An 18,526-nucleotide genomic window follows, 5' to 3' on the forward strand; every position below is an offset into this window, starting at 1 on the left:
TACAGAGATAGAGGAGGTTATATGGAATGATTCTTTAGAGTATGTTAACTCCTGTTCCATTAGTGCCAGGCATTGTTTAATACAATTTAAAATCCTATATAGGCTACATTACTCAAAAGTAAGGGTTCATAAAATATTCCCAGAGGTGTCCCCGAAGTGTGAGAAATGCAAGTCCTCGGAGGCAAATTTGTTACATAGTTATGCTTTAAGTTCCAGGATACAAGAGTATTGGAAGCAAATATTTGAGGTGCTATCAAAGGTACTAAAGGTTCAGATAATACCAGACCCCATTTTAATAATTTTTGGAACTGCTGCAAGGTCAAATAAATTCCAGGCTACCCAGCAACAACTCCTGACCTATGGCATACTTAATGGTTCTCCAAAGTACTGCTTATATTTAATTATCTTGAAGGTATTTGAATAACTCCTTAGCAACGTGCATTGGAAATTATATGATTAGAAGATTTGTCCATCTCTATCCTAGTTTATTATTACCAATTCTGAATTTTGTTGAGTTTTGTTTATCTCTATGATTGGCAAAGTATCTGCTTATTCAAGTCCTTCCTTATGCTGGCTCTGAAATTTAGTTATCTTCACCACTAAAATGAGTTCCTCATTGGAAGATACATGTGCTTTGAAAGAGCAACAGCCAGTCAAATATTTTGGTCTTGTTTCGTTGTTTACAGTGCATAATTCATTCTGTAGCTTTATATTTTAGCTACTTTGAAATTTTGCTGGATGAAATTTAGCCTCACTGATGAAATAACTATAATAACTATTTAAATTTTTAAAATTGACCTCTACTGTAATTTGTGCTTTCCACTTTTTCTATACTTGCAGTGTCCATCATGCGCGTCTCCAGTTGTTGCAGCATTGCCAATGTCCAGGACATTCCCATGTGCCTCACCAGTTTCAATTACTAGGAAGAAGTTGGCCTCCAGGCAAACTCCTGATTTGTAATAGACTTCTTTTCGTAATTCCACTTATCAATTCATGATTTCAGCATGGCATTCTCATCACGTTTTGCTTTCTGGGAGCAAAAGGAAAGTGCATTTTTAACCTCTAATCATTCAACTATTGATGTCAAACCAGGCTAGTTTCACCATAGAATTTATATTCAGGATTTACAAAGTGTATTAAAATTATAAATTCATTTTCTTAATAAATTGGTTTATATTGACAAAATAACCGAAATAAATTTTTGGTCACACCACACTTTTCTAGGAAAAGTTTGCATGGTTGTTGTGGTAAAGTATTTGGTTGATTACACAAAGACCTGTTTCAGATCAGGGGTGTTTTGTTTGCAATTGTTTGTTATAAAGCCACAACAATATATCAGTGACAGAAGTGATGGCTTTGTGGCCAAGTTTGCGGACGATATGAAGATAGGTGTAGGGTTAGGTAGTGTTGAGGAAGCAGGGAATCTGCAGAAGGGCTTAGCTGGATTGGGAGAATGGACAAAAGAAGTGGCAGCTGGAATATAGTGTAGGAAGTGTATGGTTATGCATTTTGGTAGAAGGAATAAAGGTGTAGACTAATATCTAAACAGGGCAAAAATTCAAAAATCAGAGGTGAAAAGGGATTTGGGAGTACTCGTGCACAATTCCCTAAAGGTTAACTTGCAAGTTGAGAATGGTGAGGGAAGCAAGTGCAATGTTAGCATTCATTTTGAGAGGACTAGAATATAAGGGCAAGGATATAATGCTGGGGCTTTATAAGCCACTGGTCAGGCTTCACTTGGAGTATTGTGAGCAGTTTTGGGCCCTTTTTTGAGAAAAGATGCACTATCATTGGAGAGGGGCCAGAGGAGGTTCTCAAGAATGGTTCTGGGAATGAAAGGGTTAATTTTTGAGCAGCATTTGATGGTGCTGAGCCTGTATTTGTTGGAGTTTAGAAGAATGAGGTGGGGGGGAGGGGAATCTCACTGAAACCTATTGAATATTGAAAGGCTTATACGGAGTGGATGCGAATAGGATGTTTACTGTAGTGGATGAGTGTACGACCAGAGGGCACAGCCTCAGAATAGAGGAATGTCCATTTGGAACAGAGATGAGGAGAAATTTCTTTTGCCAGAGAGGGTGGGGAATCTGTGAAATTAATTACCACGGATAGCTGGGAAGTCCATGTCACTGAGTATATTTGAAGCAGAGGTTGATAGGTTCTTGATTAGTCAGGTGTCAAAGATTTCGAGGAGAAGGCAGGAGAATGGGTTTGAGAAGAACAATAAATTAGCCATGATGGGATGTTGGAGCAGACATGATGGGCTGTATGGTCTAGTTCTGCTCCAATGTCTTATAGTCTTAGAAAAGGCCAAAACATTGTACTATTTTAAATGTATTAGCACCCATATTTTGCAAGAAATTTTAGAAGAATATATATATTTTTCCATGTATATGAATATATTCCTACATTCTTAGTTGCAACTGTAATGTTAGAATGAAGTTTTTACGTACTGCAAGGTTCCAAAGGTCCATAGAAAATTAGTGAAGTTTCATGGATTTATTCCTGTTGGTATAGACTAGGAAATATTTGATTATTTCTGCCAATTCTACTTGATACTAATTCTGCACCTGTGACACTCCGGCAGACAATTTCACTTTATTTGGAAGTTGCTATAGCACTTTGAAGACTTGAGAATAGAAATGAGACATTAGTAAAATGATGCAATAAAGTTCTGAACTGCTGATAGGGGACATGGTTCTCAAATTTAGCATTTTGGCGTAGAAATTAATACTTTTCTTCTGTGAAATAAACTGACAGTTTTATGTTCAAGTTTCTGGAGCATTGTTGAAGTTTTCCAAGAGTTAAAGTTTCAATTACAGTTGCATCTTTCTGTAGATTTTTATTGCATTGTGGTGAAGACTGACAGCATTGTAGCCCATATTATTTAAGCTCTGGTTAGTGATGTTGCATCCTCATCCTATAAATAAATAGGTTAAAGAGGAATATCCTGTTTCAAAGAAAAAATCTGTAACCACACTCAGATCAGAAAATCCAGATGAAGACAAAGAAGCAAACCATGAACCACCTGTAAGTTTCCTAACATAATAGTTGTTCTTGTACATAATAACACAGTTCTGATCAAAGCAAATTGATTTTAAAACCATCAGGAAACTAACCCACATATTTACCAGCGTGTTTGACTTGTATATTGTAGAAAATATGACCTTAGCAACTGAATGGTATAATAGTTTACTTTAACGTATACAGTTCAACTCTTTTTTTTAAATAAAACAACTTGGATAGTTTGGTAATAATCTTGTCTTTACCTACATGGTTTCTTTTATAATGGCCCAAAGCAATAATATGGTTGCCACCCTTGATGGAGATATCAATTGATAACTGTATCGGCAAGTGTAGTGGATGTGTTGATCTCCTTTGGACTTGGATGGCTTTCAAAGATTCTCCTCTAATAATCTAGGTGATAGGAATAAAATGAAAGTTAACTGATATATTTGTTGGAATTTTTTTAAGCTTAGACAGTTGTATGACTAGGGTTAAGCAGCGCATAATAACACAATTGACAACATGATATGCAACATAAAACAAAACTTTGTGAGAGGATCTGTCAGGAAGTATCTGGAGGTGCTATAGAATTTCATTCAGCTGTGCTATGAAAATGAAATTGTTTTATTTGTTGAAGCAAAATCTAACAGAGAGTTGTGCTGAATCCTGTTTGGATTTTAATATGCAATTGAATTGCAATTGCAATGTTGTTAAAGCTGTCAATTGATCTGATTAACACCAAATCAATTTATATTAGAAATAAATGGTGACTTACAAGAAAATTATGGTATTCAATATTTAGTTCATTTTGCTTTTTATCAGAAAATGAAATACAACCAGAAACATTTCTGAAATAATACAAAATAAATACTGTAGAAAAAGACCTTTACAAATAGCAGCTAAGCCTTGCTGCAGTGCAACATTTAGGATTAGTCATTAATATTGTTTATTCAGAATTGCTTGTAGATGATAAATCTCTTTAGAATATAGTTTCTTTTGTCTTCAAACTCACATTTACAGTAAGTATCATTTGTCCACACATTAAATCCCAGAATTAGTGTAGAAGGTGTTGTAGGTTAATTGGGACTTTGATAGAGTGCAGAGCTGGTTGAGAAGTGACAGAATGGAATTCAATCCACAAAAGTGTGAAGTGATAAGTGATTCACTTCAGAAGGTCAAACTTGAAGGCAAAGTACAGGATGAATGGCAGGATTCTTAGCATTGTGGAGGAACAGAGGGATCCTGGGGTCAGCGTTCATAGATCACTCAGAGTTGCTGAGCAAGTTGATAGTATGGTTAAGGGGGTGTAAGCTGAGTTGGCCTTCATTTGTTGGAGAATTGAGTTCGTGTTATGAGGTAAAGTCATAACTCTGTAATATTCTGGTTAGACCACACTTGGAGTGCTGTGTTCAGTTCTTGTTGTCTCATTATAGAAAGGATATGGGAGCTTTAGAGTGTGTGCAGAGGAGATTTACCAGAATGTTTTCTGGATTAGAGAGCATGTCTTATGAGGATAGGTTTCTTTTCTCCCCAAGGACAGCAATTGCTAATATTAGAGGGCATAATACAGAGGATGATGATTGCAGGAAAGCATGTAGAGTGGTGGGTATGTGGAATGCACTGCTAGGGGTAAAGATAGAGGTAGATATGTTAGTGATATTTAAGAGACCCTCAGATAGGCACTTGGATGAAAGAAAAATGGAGGGTTATGTGGAAAGAAAGGTTAGATTGATCTTGTAGTAGTTGAAAAGGTTGGCATAATATTGTGGGCTGAAGGGCCTTTACTGTGCTGTACTGTTCTATGAATTACATGAAGAGAAAGTTGATTATCTGCTACCACTTATTTTGTCCCCCAGCTGCATATACTGTATCTTGTAATTTTAGTTAGAATTATAAATGTCAACTACTTTATAATGTTTCACATCATTTGCATAAAAGATCATGCACCTAAGGTGAGAAGGAGAAAGTTTAAAGGAGATGCGTGGGTCAAGTTTTTGTCACACAATGTTGTAAGTGCTTAGAACAGAGTATTGGTGGCAGAAGATATTTAAGTTGCATTAGATAGATACAAGAATATGCAAGGGATGCAGGGATGTTGATCATGTGCAGGCAGAAAAGATATAATTTAATTCAGCATCATGTTTGGCAATTCATTGTTGGCCAAAGAGGCTCTTCTGTGTTGTACTGTTCTATGTTTATTTTGTACATTATTAGGCTTAACACGTAATATCATCTTGATAGTGTAAATTTGTAATTGTTAGATTTCTAATCAACATAACTGTGTGCCATGTGGTTACAAAAAATATTAGCATACATTACCCCTCGTTATTTGTGTGAAAAACATAAAGAATGTATAATTAAATATTTGCTTTCTGCTTTTACATGTTTTAGATTTTTACATATATTTGCTAATTTAACCAATGTTACAACAATTATTGGATAGGATAATCCATCACATGTATATGACCATTCTGTAAAATAATAGATAACTCATCAGCTTATGTGACAATTGCATAGTTGGAGGTAAAACAAGTACTTTATTTTGCAAAGTCTATTTTCTTTCTAGATATAATTTCCACACTATTTCTGTTTTCTTTTGCTTTTGTATTTTTTTCCTTCTATCTTAATTCATGCAAAGCTCTTTTCTTATGTTGCATAAATATAGTCAGAAAGAAATGAATATAATAATACAGTGAAAAATGGAACTGAAAAGATCTGTGGTCCACAACCAGAGCTAAATGGAGAAAGTGAATGTTCAAAGCAATGTACTGAAAAAGTCTTTCATGCACAAGAGGAGCTGAAGAGTAATATGAATACTACAAATCAGCATGCTTTGCCTCAGGAAGCTGACGGACTTCCTAAGAAAAAAGTGGTTAAAGTAGTAAGGAAGGTGATACGGAAGGTTGTACCATTTGAAGGAGGAAGTGAGAAAGAAAAGGTCACAATGACAAAGCAGAAAGAGCAACCAGTAGAGAAAAATATGGAAAGCAAAACCATTGTGGAAGCCAAGGCAGGGCAGAGAACTGATGGAGGCAAGTCGATGAAGTTAAAGGTTGAGAAAAATGTTCGTACTTCATCCAAAGCAGAAACTGTTGCTCCAGCAAAGAAAATGGATAAAGATGATATCTCGTTTGGGTTGACTAGTCTCATGTCTAGAGGAAAAACTAAAGCTCACAAACCTCGATTAAGGTCCCCTGAGAAGAGAGAGGAAATTACTGATAATGGTTCTGATCAAATGCTTGCTGCAAAGCCACATTCACCTATCTTGGAGTCTGCAGATGGAATAAGTGAGCCACAAATGGCAGAATTACTGCAAAGGAAGGTATACATTTTTTTCCTAGCCAACTAACCAGTACATGCATGGCACAATGTTGGAGGAAGTAAATGAACCTAAAAAGATATTTTGTCAAAAGTCTGTCTTGGAACTATGTTGTTTATGATTATCAAACCAGCATTTTGACAAATAGTTATTGTGTGCTGTATGCCTTAAATCCATTTAAATTGTGGAAAACAGTTTACATGTTTATGGCAAAATTCTGAAAGCTGCAGAATGAAACAGCTAAATTATTAATTTCTGTAGTGGTTTATGATATTAGTATCATGTTAGTATGTGTGGTTTGAGATTATTTATTTCCTGATAGAACCAGCTTGCATAGATGTGAGATGGTGTTTGTGCATGTATAACAGGAAAAGCTGTGGAACTAACATGGGTGTGGTGCTAAATTAATACCGTAAATGAGAAATGAAGTGAATGCGTTAATCTACTTGAGATTGATTAAATCTAAATTTGACCCTGTGGTAATGAAAGACATTGAAGTGAAAACTTGAAGTGTGGTTTAACTTTCAAAATACCTGATCTACCATATTGTACAAGCATGCACACCATTTTTCTTGTTTGGCTTACTTAAAGGAGACCACATCTTCCAGTGGGCAACCAAAACCAGGTCAGGAAATGTTGCCTTCACTTATTGCTGAAGAATTTCCAGCAGATGATATAAACCAGGTGTGTGGCTTTAAGGAAAAAGTATATAATTATATAGGGATGTTGGATGTTGATGGCAGTAGGAACAGTAAACAACAAGAAGCCAGCATATATACCAAGGAATCAACCCGAGAAATTTCTTATTTAAAAGATGTTATTTGGCAAGATATTCTAATAATCATCAACAAGAAACAATATTCTGCATTTCTTTGCTTGGGTGAAAAGACCAACCCAAAAGGTTACTGCATGCCTCTCTACTAACTTTCAGTAGTGGTTTTTGTACAAATAATATAAAAATTATTGTGCCTTTTGTGTAATCAAACAATATGCAATATGTTGCAATATAATTTTCATTGTATTATGCAGAAGTTGGTATTTTCAAATTATCTTCTACTTCAATGGGGTGAAATGTGTGATGTTAAAAGGTAATTGATGAATGCTGCTAATGGAAACAATCAGCCTTGTTACTCTTATTATATAGTTGCACGTAAGAGCACTTTTCATACTATTACAGCCATTCTCTGAAATATGAAAGTAAGGAACATGGAACTGAATCAAGCAGTGATTCCTGTTCCTGTTATACTGAAAGACCAAAAATAACTCACATCTAACTTCCCAGCTTGGACATCTAACACAGACATATTCATTTGAATAAGGCAACCAACCTTCAGTAAGAAGCAAAAGCTATATCTAATAGACACCAGAAATCCTGTAGATGATGGAAATCTAGAGTAACACATACAAAATGCTGGAGGAACTCAGCCGGTCAGGCAGCATATATGGAGGGGAATAAACAGTTGGGTTGAGGCCCTTCATCAGGACTGGAAAGGAAGGAGGAAGAAGCCAGAACAAGAAAGTGGCTGGGAAAGGAATTTGTGTTCTTTCCGCTCCCCCCCCCACCTTGTTCTTGCTTCTTCCCCCTTCTTTTCCACTTCCGATGAATGGTATCGGCCCAAATTGTCGACTGTTTATTTTCCTTTATAGATGTTGCCTGACCTGCTGGTCGTCCAGCATTTTGTGTGTGTTACACTATATATAATATTGTTTTGAAAGGCATTATGAGGAAACAGCATTTTCAAATTTGAAATGTATTTGAATTTCCTTTGATAATTTCACTTGACAACACAAGCTGTTGGAAAACATGAGCCAATCCACGAGTATGCTCTTCGGATCCGCTGTCTGAGGATTGACCATTGCAAACGATCCATTTCATCCCATGCAATACTTTGCCTTGTGGGATGGCTTTCACAGCAACACCTCTGGAACTTAGGGAGCTGTAGAGCAGCAGAGGTTAATGCAACTGCAAACATTAGGCAAAAACTTCGTAAAGTATGACCTGTTATATTAATATAGAACAACTTGACTGAGAGCCACGATTTTCTCAATCTCAGTTACAGTCTCCTGTGAATAGGTGAAAGGATTATGAAAATGCTGCATGAGATGAAAATGGTGAACTTGAGGTTGTATTTGTATTAGTTATTGGATCCCCCAAGCACTGTCCACCACTCTTAATTACATTTATTTTCTGAGTAAATGAAATCCAAAAATGAAAAATGTTATTGTTGGTTGTGTGATCTTTAGGGTCAGAGGACACCACGGCAATTGACACCCACGGATGAAGCTCAGACAAGGCTGGAAAGAATTTTCAAAACTCCAGTAATTAAAAAGTTGCCATGCATTGAATGTCTTGTGTGTTGGGCTTTTAGTATATGCATGCCTGAATATAGAATCCTGCCTTAGTAGGATTTCAGCATTAACCAAAGTTCCAGTTGATTTTAGCAGTGGGTCAGTAAAGTGATGCTACTGGATACACTGAGCAATTTCACTTGGCTTATTCATGTTTAAATGAATTAATGATTAAATCTAACATATAACTATGTTGCAAAGTATTGACTGCTGCTGTAGTTCAGAGAGTAAAATAGAAGGTCTGTGGCCCATTAAAGATTATTCCTGTGATACCAGATAGATTATGCAATGCAGTAGATTCAAATTTAAATTTTTACTTTCTGTAATTGCTTACATATATCAGCAACAATTAAGTTGCACATAATATCTAAAAGGAAATTTTCAAGCTTCTTAGTTACAGTCAAACTTAGTTTCAGTAGTCAAAGGATCATGGTGTAGGCTTACAATCTAACAATATAACAGCAATTTTCATTTATATGGTGCCTCTTATCTTACCGAACCACCTGACATGCAGCAACGAGTGCTAGCAAATAAAAATCTATCATAAATAACAAATTACTAGGATAGGTGATCTAAGATTTGGTCAAAGAGTTATTCCTTTATGGAGTTCTTAAAATAAAGGAAGATTTAGTAAGGGAATTCTTGAGCTGAGAACTTGTCAGCTAAAGGTACAATCACTAAATACTTTATACCTTATTGTCGCCAAGCAATTGATACTAGAATTTACAATCATCACAGCGATATTTGATTCTGTACTTCGTGCTCCCTAGAGTACAAATCGATAGTAAATATTAAAAATTTAAATTATAAATCATAAATAGAAAATAGAAAAGGGAAAGTAAGGTAGTGCAAAAAAACCGAGAGGCAGGTCCGGATATTTGGAGGGTACAGCCCAGATCCGGGTCAGGATCCGTTCAGCAGTCTTATCGCAGTTGGAAAGAAGCTGTTCCCAAATCTGGCCGTACGAGTCTTCAAGCTCCTGAGCCTTCTCCCGGAGGGAAGAGGGATGAAAAGTGTGTTGACTGGGTGGGTCGTGTCCTTGATTATCCTGGCAGCACTGCTCTGACAGCGTGCGGTGTAAAGTGAGTCCTAGGAGGGAAGATTGGTTTGTGTGATGTGCTGGACTGTGTTTACGATCTTCTGCAGCTTTTTCCGGTCTTGGACAGGACAACTTCTATACCAGGTTGTGATACACCCTAGAAGAATGCTTTCTACAGTGCATCTATAAAAATTAGTGAGGGTTTTAGGGGACAGGCCAAATTTCTTTAGCTTTCTCAGGAAGTAAAGGCACTGGTGGGCCTTCTTGGCAGCGGACTGTGCTTGGTTGGACCAAGTTAGGTCATTAGTGATATTGACCCCGAGGAACTTAAAGCTCCTTGGAAGATGAAGGAAGAAGAAGGAATTCAGTTTAAGAATAAATATGAGAGAAGAATTAGTGGAACATTTATTATCTTGGAGAGTTAGAGTCGAGAGAAAAATGAAGGTGATAATTTTAAAATCAAGTTGTGTAACTGGGAGCCTGTTCATCACCATGCATATTGGAGGGAGAATGGCAAACAAGTCAGTGCAAATTAGGATAGTTTTTATTGATATTAAATGATTTGAGAGTAGAATGAGGAAGCCCACTCGGAATTATGTTCAAAGCAGAGGCATTTCCAAGGGCAGACAATCAGGACGTGACCATTTGCACATATTCTTCCAAATGTACTGAGATATCATAATTCTTGCGTGCATTCTGGTTTTAAAATCGTCAAGTGAAGAGATAACAAAACGATAGGCAAGATGTCCATCATTGCTTTTTATTCTCCTTAGGGTGTGATGCTAGTGTAAATGCTGCAAAAGAATAATTTTTAAAATTTAACCTACTAATCTTCTCGTATCCCTGCAAGTGTTTCCATTTAAAATATGTTGCCAATTCCCCTTGACAATTATTAATGAGTTCCCTTCCACTATCCTTTCGACGTATTTTGTAGATTAGATGAAATCACTGCAAAATTTGATTTCTTGCTATCATTCCTCAGATATTTTTGCCAATTATTCTGATTTTTTTATAGTTTGGAGCCTCCTACTAGTGACTTACTATGTTTGTGGGGGATAAAAGTATTGAGATACCTTCATAGTTGAGATACTATTTTAGAAATAATGTAAACACAAGAGTCATAGAAAAGTACAGCATAGAAACAGGTTCTTCAGCCCATCTAGTCCGTGCCTAGTCCCATCAACCTGCACCTGGGCCATAGCCATCCATACTCCTTCTGTCCAGGTACCTATCCAAATCTCTCTTGTGCTGGCAGCTCATTCCACACTCTCATGACCCTCTGAGTGAAGAAGTTTCCCCTCATGTTCCCCTTAAACTTTTCAACTTTCACCGTTATCCCATGACTTCTGGTTGTAATCCCCTCCAACCTCAGTGGAAAAAAGCCTACTTGCATTTACTCTATCTATATCCCTCATGATTTTGTATACCCCTATCAATTTTCCCCTCAATCTTCAACATTTCAAGGAATAAGTTACTAACCCATTCAATCTTATAACTCAGTCCTCCAGTCCTGGCACCATCCTTGTGAATTTTCTCTGTAATTTAAAATTTTGTATTTGCTGCAATGATATTAAGTCTGTTTCCTCGTTCTAACTTTGACTAGTTTATATTTTTGTTAGCTTTATTTTTAAAACTTACTTTAAAATGTCAGCAGCATTTCTACTTAAGTTGCATGCTAATATGAAGATAGATATGAATTTTAGAAACTGTTTTTCAGTGTCCTTTTGTGTTGTAAAGTCACGAGATAATTGAAAAAAATTCTCATTGTTCCCGATACGTACAGGCTTGAGCATTCATCAAAATAAACTTCATCTCAATAAATTTAATATTAGGAAATTTTATTTGACATTTTCAACTTGAATATCACATGGTTTGTTATAGTAAGCAGAATTTGTAAATTTAACTTTTGAACTACATTCAATAGTCTATATAACAAACTGCAAGTTTGAAAGTAGCCCTATTCAAAAGGTAGTATTTACTTGAAAACTTCTTCAGCTTTGTGCTGTAACATAAGAATTAATCTGTAGTTGTAGATTTGACAAATGAGTCACAAGTTCTTGGAAAGGATCTCTAAACTCACTTTTAGCCCCTATGCATGACCTTGTAAATATCTGTCAATTCCTGGAATAAATCTGATACTAGGCTTTAAAATAAGTTTTATGACAATTTTAGATTGTGTACTAAATATGCAATATAATGTAGCTACATTACCTGTGAGCCATGTAGATCAAAATTTTTAATAGTCATCTTTCTTGTAGTACATTTGATGGAACTTTCAGGGGAATTCTGCCTAAAATATTGTCATTCGGTCTCAGTAGGAGTAGCAAGATCTTGCATTCATAGTTTTTGCATTTGTATCGGTTAACAATTTTTAAAGTTACATAATACAGTTTAGTTTATACAGGGAAACCTATTTCTTCCACATTCCAGTGAAAATAAAAATAAAACTACAAATGCTGGAAACTGAAATACAGAAAATACTGGAAACACTCAGCAGCTCAGGCAGTTATGGGAAGCAAGAAAGAGTTGATGTTTCAGGGGTTGAAAACATTCAAAAAAAACTCTGAAATTTTGTTTCTCCAATGTGGAGCAGACCATACTGAATACTGTGGTGTTTGGAAGAAGTGTACCTGAATTGCTACTTCACTTGGAAAGATTATTTGGACCCCTAGATGGTGGGAAGGGAAGGGAGAAAAGTACAAGTGTTGGTTGCAAGGGAAAATGCCATAAGAAGGGGTTGATCAGTGGGAGTGGATGGAAATGGTCCTGATGGAAAGCTGAGAAGGGAAAATGCATCTGATGGTTAAATCACTTTGAAGGTGGCAGAAAGTTCACAGAATGACCCATCAAGTGGAAAAGCTGTTTGGGTGGAGGGTGAAGACCAAGAGCACGCTATCTTTGTTCTGTCCTGGAGATGAAGGGGTGAGAGCAGAGGTGCGTGAAAGAGATATGCAGTCATAGGCTTTGTCAACATTTCTTCCTGCCAGTTTAAGACTCAAAGTGTTAAGAGTGATACATAATGATGTGGTCTGGATAAATTAACCACAATATAGCCTGAAAATGCAATAAATGCTGAACTTTTCCAACATTTTCTGTATATAATACTTCTACAGATCTCTATTATAGAAAGATCAGTCCTCATCAAATGCTGAAACATGCAAAATTCTGGGCTGAGTATCACATATTATAGTGCAAAATTACAGATTATAGTCCCTTTTTAATGCAAATCAAAGAAAAAATATAGAATCCAAATTTTAGATGCTATACCAAATTAATATAATACAGTATTTCCTAAGCAGATGTGTTATAATAACAGTCTTGGTTGCATTTTGATTTTGCTGTATTTATATCTATGCAGTTGTTTGCTTGATGACTTCACCTTTCTCTCTTCATTCTCATTTTTACACCTGGATCTTGTTTCTTTCACATTACATTGCTATCACAGCTGGAACCTGTGGTCACTTCTACACAGAGCATTGATTCCCACGCCCGCTCCAACGATCTCGCACAGGCAGGTGTCTGGGCTGGTGTCTGTGCCCGTGTGTCATGCTGGACTGTAAGGCTGCTTTCATGTCTATCCTGTGGTGCATTTTTTTTCTCATCTCTTGGTGTTCCTTTTTTTGCCTGTTTATTTCCTGCTGATGTGTTTCTCCACTGTTTACTATATAATTCATCTGTTTTTAATTGGGTAAATCAAAGATTTTGCAAAGGAATGTGATTCTCAAAATTTTGATATTTGTTTAAAGACAATACATATAATTTAATTAGCATGCTAGTTTCCAGGTGGAATGTCACATTTTTTGATAGCTTTTGTTTTACTTTTTGATCTTGGAAACTTAAGTAGTATTTATTACATTCTACTGTCACAAGTATTCAGAATTGCATTTGTGTTCTACCAACCTTTTGAGCTAATGTGAAGGGCTTGTAAAGAGACTCAATGTTTTTGAAAGAATGCCGTGTTTGGCATGCAAGACAATCTGTTGGCATTTTACATGTTAAAGACATGTGACATTGTTTTGACATTAATTCAGTGCTGAATTTTACCTAATATGACCTAACCTTTCAGTCCTGCCAAAGGGTTCAGCCCAAAACGTCGACTGTACTCTTTTCCTAGATGCTGCCTGGCCTGCTGAGTTCCTCCAGTATTTTGTGTGTGTTGCTCGATTTTTTTTTTCCATTACTTCCCTGGCCCCTTTCATCCTGGCACTTTCTATCTCCATCTTATTTAAATTGGGACTTAAAATGGGAAAAGAAAAGCAACTCTTCTTTCTTTGAGTAAATTTATTCCAAGTAGAAATTGTGACAAATATGGAAGTTGGTTCACGTCAGCTTCAGAATATATTTTTTGTTTGAGTTACTACCCATCAGGTTTTTGAAGTTTTTTTTTAAACAAGGAACTACTTCAGAATAGCTTTAACAATTTGGCGGGTGGGGTATGTGTGAAAAATCTACATTTTCTGAATGATGAATTTACTTATTGCTATCATGTCCAATGAACACTCAGGGTGAGTTTGAAAGTAGAAGTGGATTAAAAAAAATCAAGTGCTGTTTAAGCTGGAAATAAAATTAAAAATAAAACAAAATGCAGGAAATACTTAGCAAGTCATGCAGCAGCAGTGGGGCAGGAATAGAGCTAATGTTTCAGGTTGATGACCCCCATCAACATTAATTCTTATTTCTGTCTTCATCGATGCTGCCTGACTTCTTGGGTAAATGATTTATTCTGGTAGAACATCATGTAGTGAGCTTGAGGTATTGTACTTGTTCCATTTTTCAATTCTGGTTTTTCATGACAAATTATTCTTTGTTAGATGCTAGTCACTTACATTTTCCACTTCTTTTCCTGTCTGTGGCTCAAGATGTCAGTGCATGGACAAACTAGCAAGCATTCAAATTACATTTCAAATTCTGTAGAAAAAAGGTGACTTATATTTGAAATGTTACCTTGTTGTTGAGTTATGTAGCTTTTTTAAAAATGTTATTAATTCCTATCAAACCTGGTAGGATTTTTATTTACATAAACTTGAATCTTGGGCAAATCAGAATGGCTAATAACATGTTTTATTCTCCATAAATTGCAACTGAAAATTGAATCCAGCAATAAGCAAAGGTCCTGATCTGTAGTTTTCAATACAGTTTGGCATATATGCATTTGGATTGTCACAGTCTCATGAATTCGCAAAATTGAAATGAGTTTCATGCCATAAGAAATCAGTTTTTAAATCCTACATCTAATCTAATCGCTTTGGCATTAGATTATCGTCATTGCTGTTACTCTGCTGTGTTATGCTTCTCAATGTGAACATAGGGCTTGTAGGTAAGATTCTCCATTCTTTATTTTATTTGATTTATCATATTTGGGTGATGTTAGTAGGGCCATGTTTATAGTCTGATGATCTAACTATTAAAAAGAAAATTTCCAGTAGTTTTTGGATGTGCAATTATAATATCAGAGCTGTATCCAAAAGCAAAGTGTTAAAGAAGCTAGAAATACTCAGCATGGTCTGCAGTATCTGTGGAGAGTGGGTAAAGAAAGGCTAATATTTCAAGCTGATGTTGAGCCTAATGAGCAGGTTATTGGCCTAAAATATTTTTCTTTCTCTGCAACCCTGACATGTTAGAGTATCTCTAGAATTTTCTGCTTTTCACAAATGATTTTGGTTATGATGGAGAAAGGAATCTGTCAATTTACTTCTGGCAAATGAGTATAATAATACTGTAGAATACTTAAAAATGCCAGACTTAATTGCTTTTGAGCTTGCTTACATTTTTGTAATTTTAAAATAAAAGGTAACTTTGACATTTTCCAAGTACATATACATATACACCCCTGAGATTTATTTCCTTGTGGACACACTCAATAAATCCATAATAGATTAATAACCATAATATAATCAATGAAAGACTGTACCAACTTGAGTGTTTGACCAGTGTTCAAAAAAATAACAAACTGTGCAAATACAAAAAGAAATAAATAAACAATAAATATTGGGCACATGAATCCTTGAAAATGAGTCCATAGGTCTCCTTCAGAGTTCATATTTTATATTTGTTATTTTTAACATCTGCTTTCCCATCCCAGCTAAAAGATGTGCACATATCCTGGTACGCCAAGTATAAATTCCTCATCTGAGTTTTAGTAGCACAAACTTTGCAAGTTATACCACTGTCTGTGATACCTTGATAATTTCATCACTTCAAGTAATATGCTCTCAAAAATGAAACATGGAGTGTGGCTATAAGTCAGAAATGATCTTAGTTACAATAAGTAACATCCTTTAAATTTGGTTTGCTTTTCTTTGCTGTGCTTGGCTTGTGCTGCTGCTCACCAGAAGGTGGAAGAGGTGCCAGCAGCTGTGCTACAGTCTTCCTCAGCATCTGCCTCAACCCAGCCTCAGGTTGGCATTTAAATTTCCATGCTGCTTTTGTGAAATTCTTGTTGGGAAGTACTTGCATGATGTAGAGTAACTAATTTACCATTAATTTTTAATTTATCATGTTAAATGTATGATTATGCTTATTCTAATCATTATGTATAAATTTTGGCGGTTTATTTTTTTTTACAATCATGTGTATTGGAAGCACGTACATAATTGATTTGATAATCTTTTTGATCATTGTTCATGAATGGAAAATTTACGTAAATTAAAAATGGCATTTTAAACAGAACACAAGTTATTGCCCTATTCTTGCTGTATTTTTATCTATGTTTAGTTCTGTGTTCTATGCTCACTCATTTTCAGTGCATTCAAAAGCAAAAAGAAAGGACAATACTGGAAATGTTTAGCAAGTTAGACAACTTGTTAGAAAACTATTAATGTTTCAGATCATTTACCATTGCAAATTGTAAAAAAAAATTTTAAACTGTAGAAAAAATGAGAAAGAGATAAGATCACAAGAGAGGATTTATGATTAGGGGGCATGAAAATTTTAAGTAACCAGTAGATAACAGTACCAGGCAAATGATGCAGTAATAGAGTACATAAAGCAATGTTAAACATGATGGAGGAGATATGAAGGTGAATAGCATAATTGTTAGTCTTTGCCATGTCCAGAAGTCTCTTAAAGTCTACTTTAAGAGATAATCTAAATAAGAGGAGAATTAAAATACCAGTAATTGAAAGCTTAGTGTTAACTTTGCAAACTGAGGGAGTTCTGTTGGAACTGCTATCAGTTATCACTTGAATCAGACAAAATCAAATGCGCGAAGTTTTAAATGAGGCTTTAACTAAATTGTTTGGAGCAAGTAGAGGAGAGTAGAAGGGCTAGATGATTGTGCAGAGTACCAAAATAAGTATCGAAAACAATACTGAAGAATGGATGTAAGCATTAAAGGTATGCCTCCATTTCGAGTAGGAGCAAGGTAAATCAAGATTAGCGTAAGTAGAATGCAAGTAATAGAGTTGGCAACTAAAACTAGTCTGTAAAATATTTCATAGGCATATGGAAAGAAAAGAAAATCACAGAAGATAAGATCGAAACAAGAAATACCAGCAACCTAGGTTCAATTCCCACTACTGTTTATGAGGATCACAAGATCACAAGACAAAGGAGCAGAAGTAGGCCATTCGGCCCATCGAGTCTGCTCCGCCACTCCATCACGAGCTAAACTATTCTAATTAGATACCTATCAATCTCCTCCTTAAACAACCTCAATGATTGGGCATCCACAGCTGTATGTGGCAACGAATTCCATATATCCACAACCCTCTGGCTAAAAAAAATTTCTCCTCATCTCTGTTTTAAATGGGTACCCTCTAATTCTAAGACTGTGGCCTCTTGTCCTGGACTCACCCACCAAGGGAAACAGCCTTTCCACATCAACTCTGTCCAACCCTTTCAATATTCGAAATGTTTCTATGAGATCCCCTCTCATTCTTCTATACTCCAATGAATACAGTCCAAGAGCTGACAAACGCTCGTCATATGTTAGCCCCTGCATTCCAGGAATCATCTTCGTATTTCTTCTCTGAACTCTCTCCAACATCAGAACATCCCTTCTAAGATAGGGGGCCCAAAACTGCATACAGTATTCCAAATGAGGTCTCACCAGTGCCCCATAGAACCTCATCAACACCTCCTTACTCTTATACGCTATTCCTCTTGAAATGAATGCCAACATAGCATTCGCTTTCCTTACTGCTGATCCAACCTGGTGGTTAACCTTTAGGGTATCCTGCATGAGGACCCCCAAGTCCCTTTGCACTTCAGATTTTTGAATTTTCTCCCCATCTAAATAATAATCTGCCGGATTATTTCTTCTTCCAAAATGTACAACCGTACATTTTTCAACATTGTATCTCATCTGCCATTTCTTTACCCATTCTCCTAAGCTGGCCAAGTCTCTCTGCAACCTTTCCATTTCTTCAACACTTCCTGCTCCTCCACCTATCTTGGTGTCATCCGCAAATTTAGCCACAAAACCATTAAATCCATAATCTAAATCATTGAACTACATTGTAAAATGAAGTGGCCCCAACACCGACCCCTGCGGAACACAACTAGTAACCAGCAACCAACCAGAATAGGATCCCTTTATTCCCACCCTTTGCTTTCTGCCTATCAGCCAATGCTCCACCCATTCCAATATCTTTCCTGTAATTCCATGGGCTCTCAGCTTATTAAGCAGCCTCTTATGCGCACCTTATCGAAGGCCTTTTGAAAATCCAAGTACACAACATCCACAGCCTCTCCCTTATCAATCTTATTTGAGATTGCCTCAAAAAATTCCAATAGGTTGGTGAGGCAGGATCTTCCTTTCATGAAACCATGCTGGCTTGGACCTATCTTGTCATGCACCTTGAGGTATTTAA

The 18,526-nt window shown here is 36.2% G+C and overlaps 1 protein-coding gene across 12 annotated transcripts in view; it reads left to right on the forward strand.

The window, feature by feature from the left end:
* myo18ab (myosin XVIIIA b) overlaps positions 1-18,526 on the forward strand; it is a 240,629-nt gene that overhangs the window by 90,470 nt on the left and 131,633 nt on the right. For 2 of the 12 annotated variants that reach the window (XM_072243294.1, XM_072243300.1), the window contains one exon: positions 16,046-16,111. The exons of 3 other annotated variants lie outside the window; for them this stretch is intronic. In XM_072243294.1, the coding sequence (XP_072099395.1) occupies positions 16,046-16,111 (66 nt within the window). Of the gene's footprint in view, positions 1-919; positions 1,042-2,932; positions 3,031-5,671; positions 6,329-6,916; positions 7,010-8,569; positions 8,645-13,158; positions 13,270-16,018; positions 16,112-18,526 lie in introns of those variants that run through there. 7 more of the 12 variants (XM_072243293.1, XM_072243292.1, XM_072243296.1 and 4 more) reach the window with 7 other exon arrangements.

Source organism: Mobula birostris, chromosome 25 (genome assembly GCF_030028105.1).
Source record: "Mobula birostris isolate sMobBir1 chromosome 25, sMobBir1.hap1, whole genome shotgun sequence".
Classification (NCBI taxonomy): Eukaryota; Metazoa; Chordata; class Chondrichthyes; order Myliobatiformes; family Myliobatidae; genus Mobula; species Mobula birostris.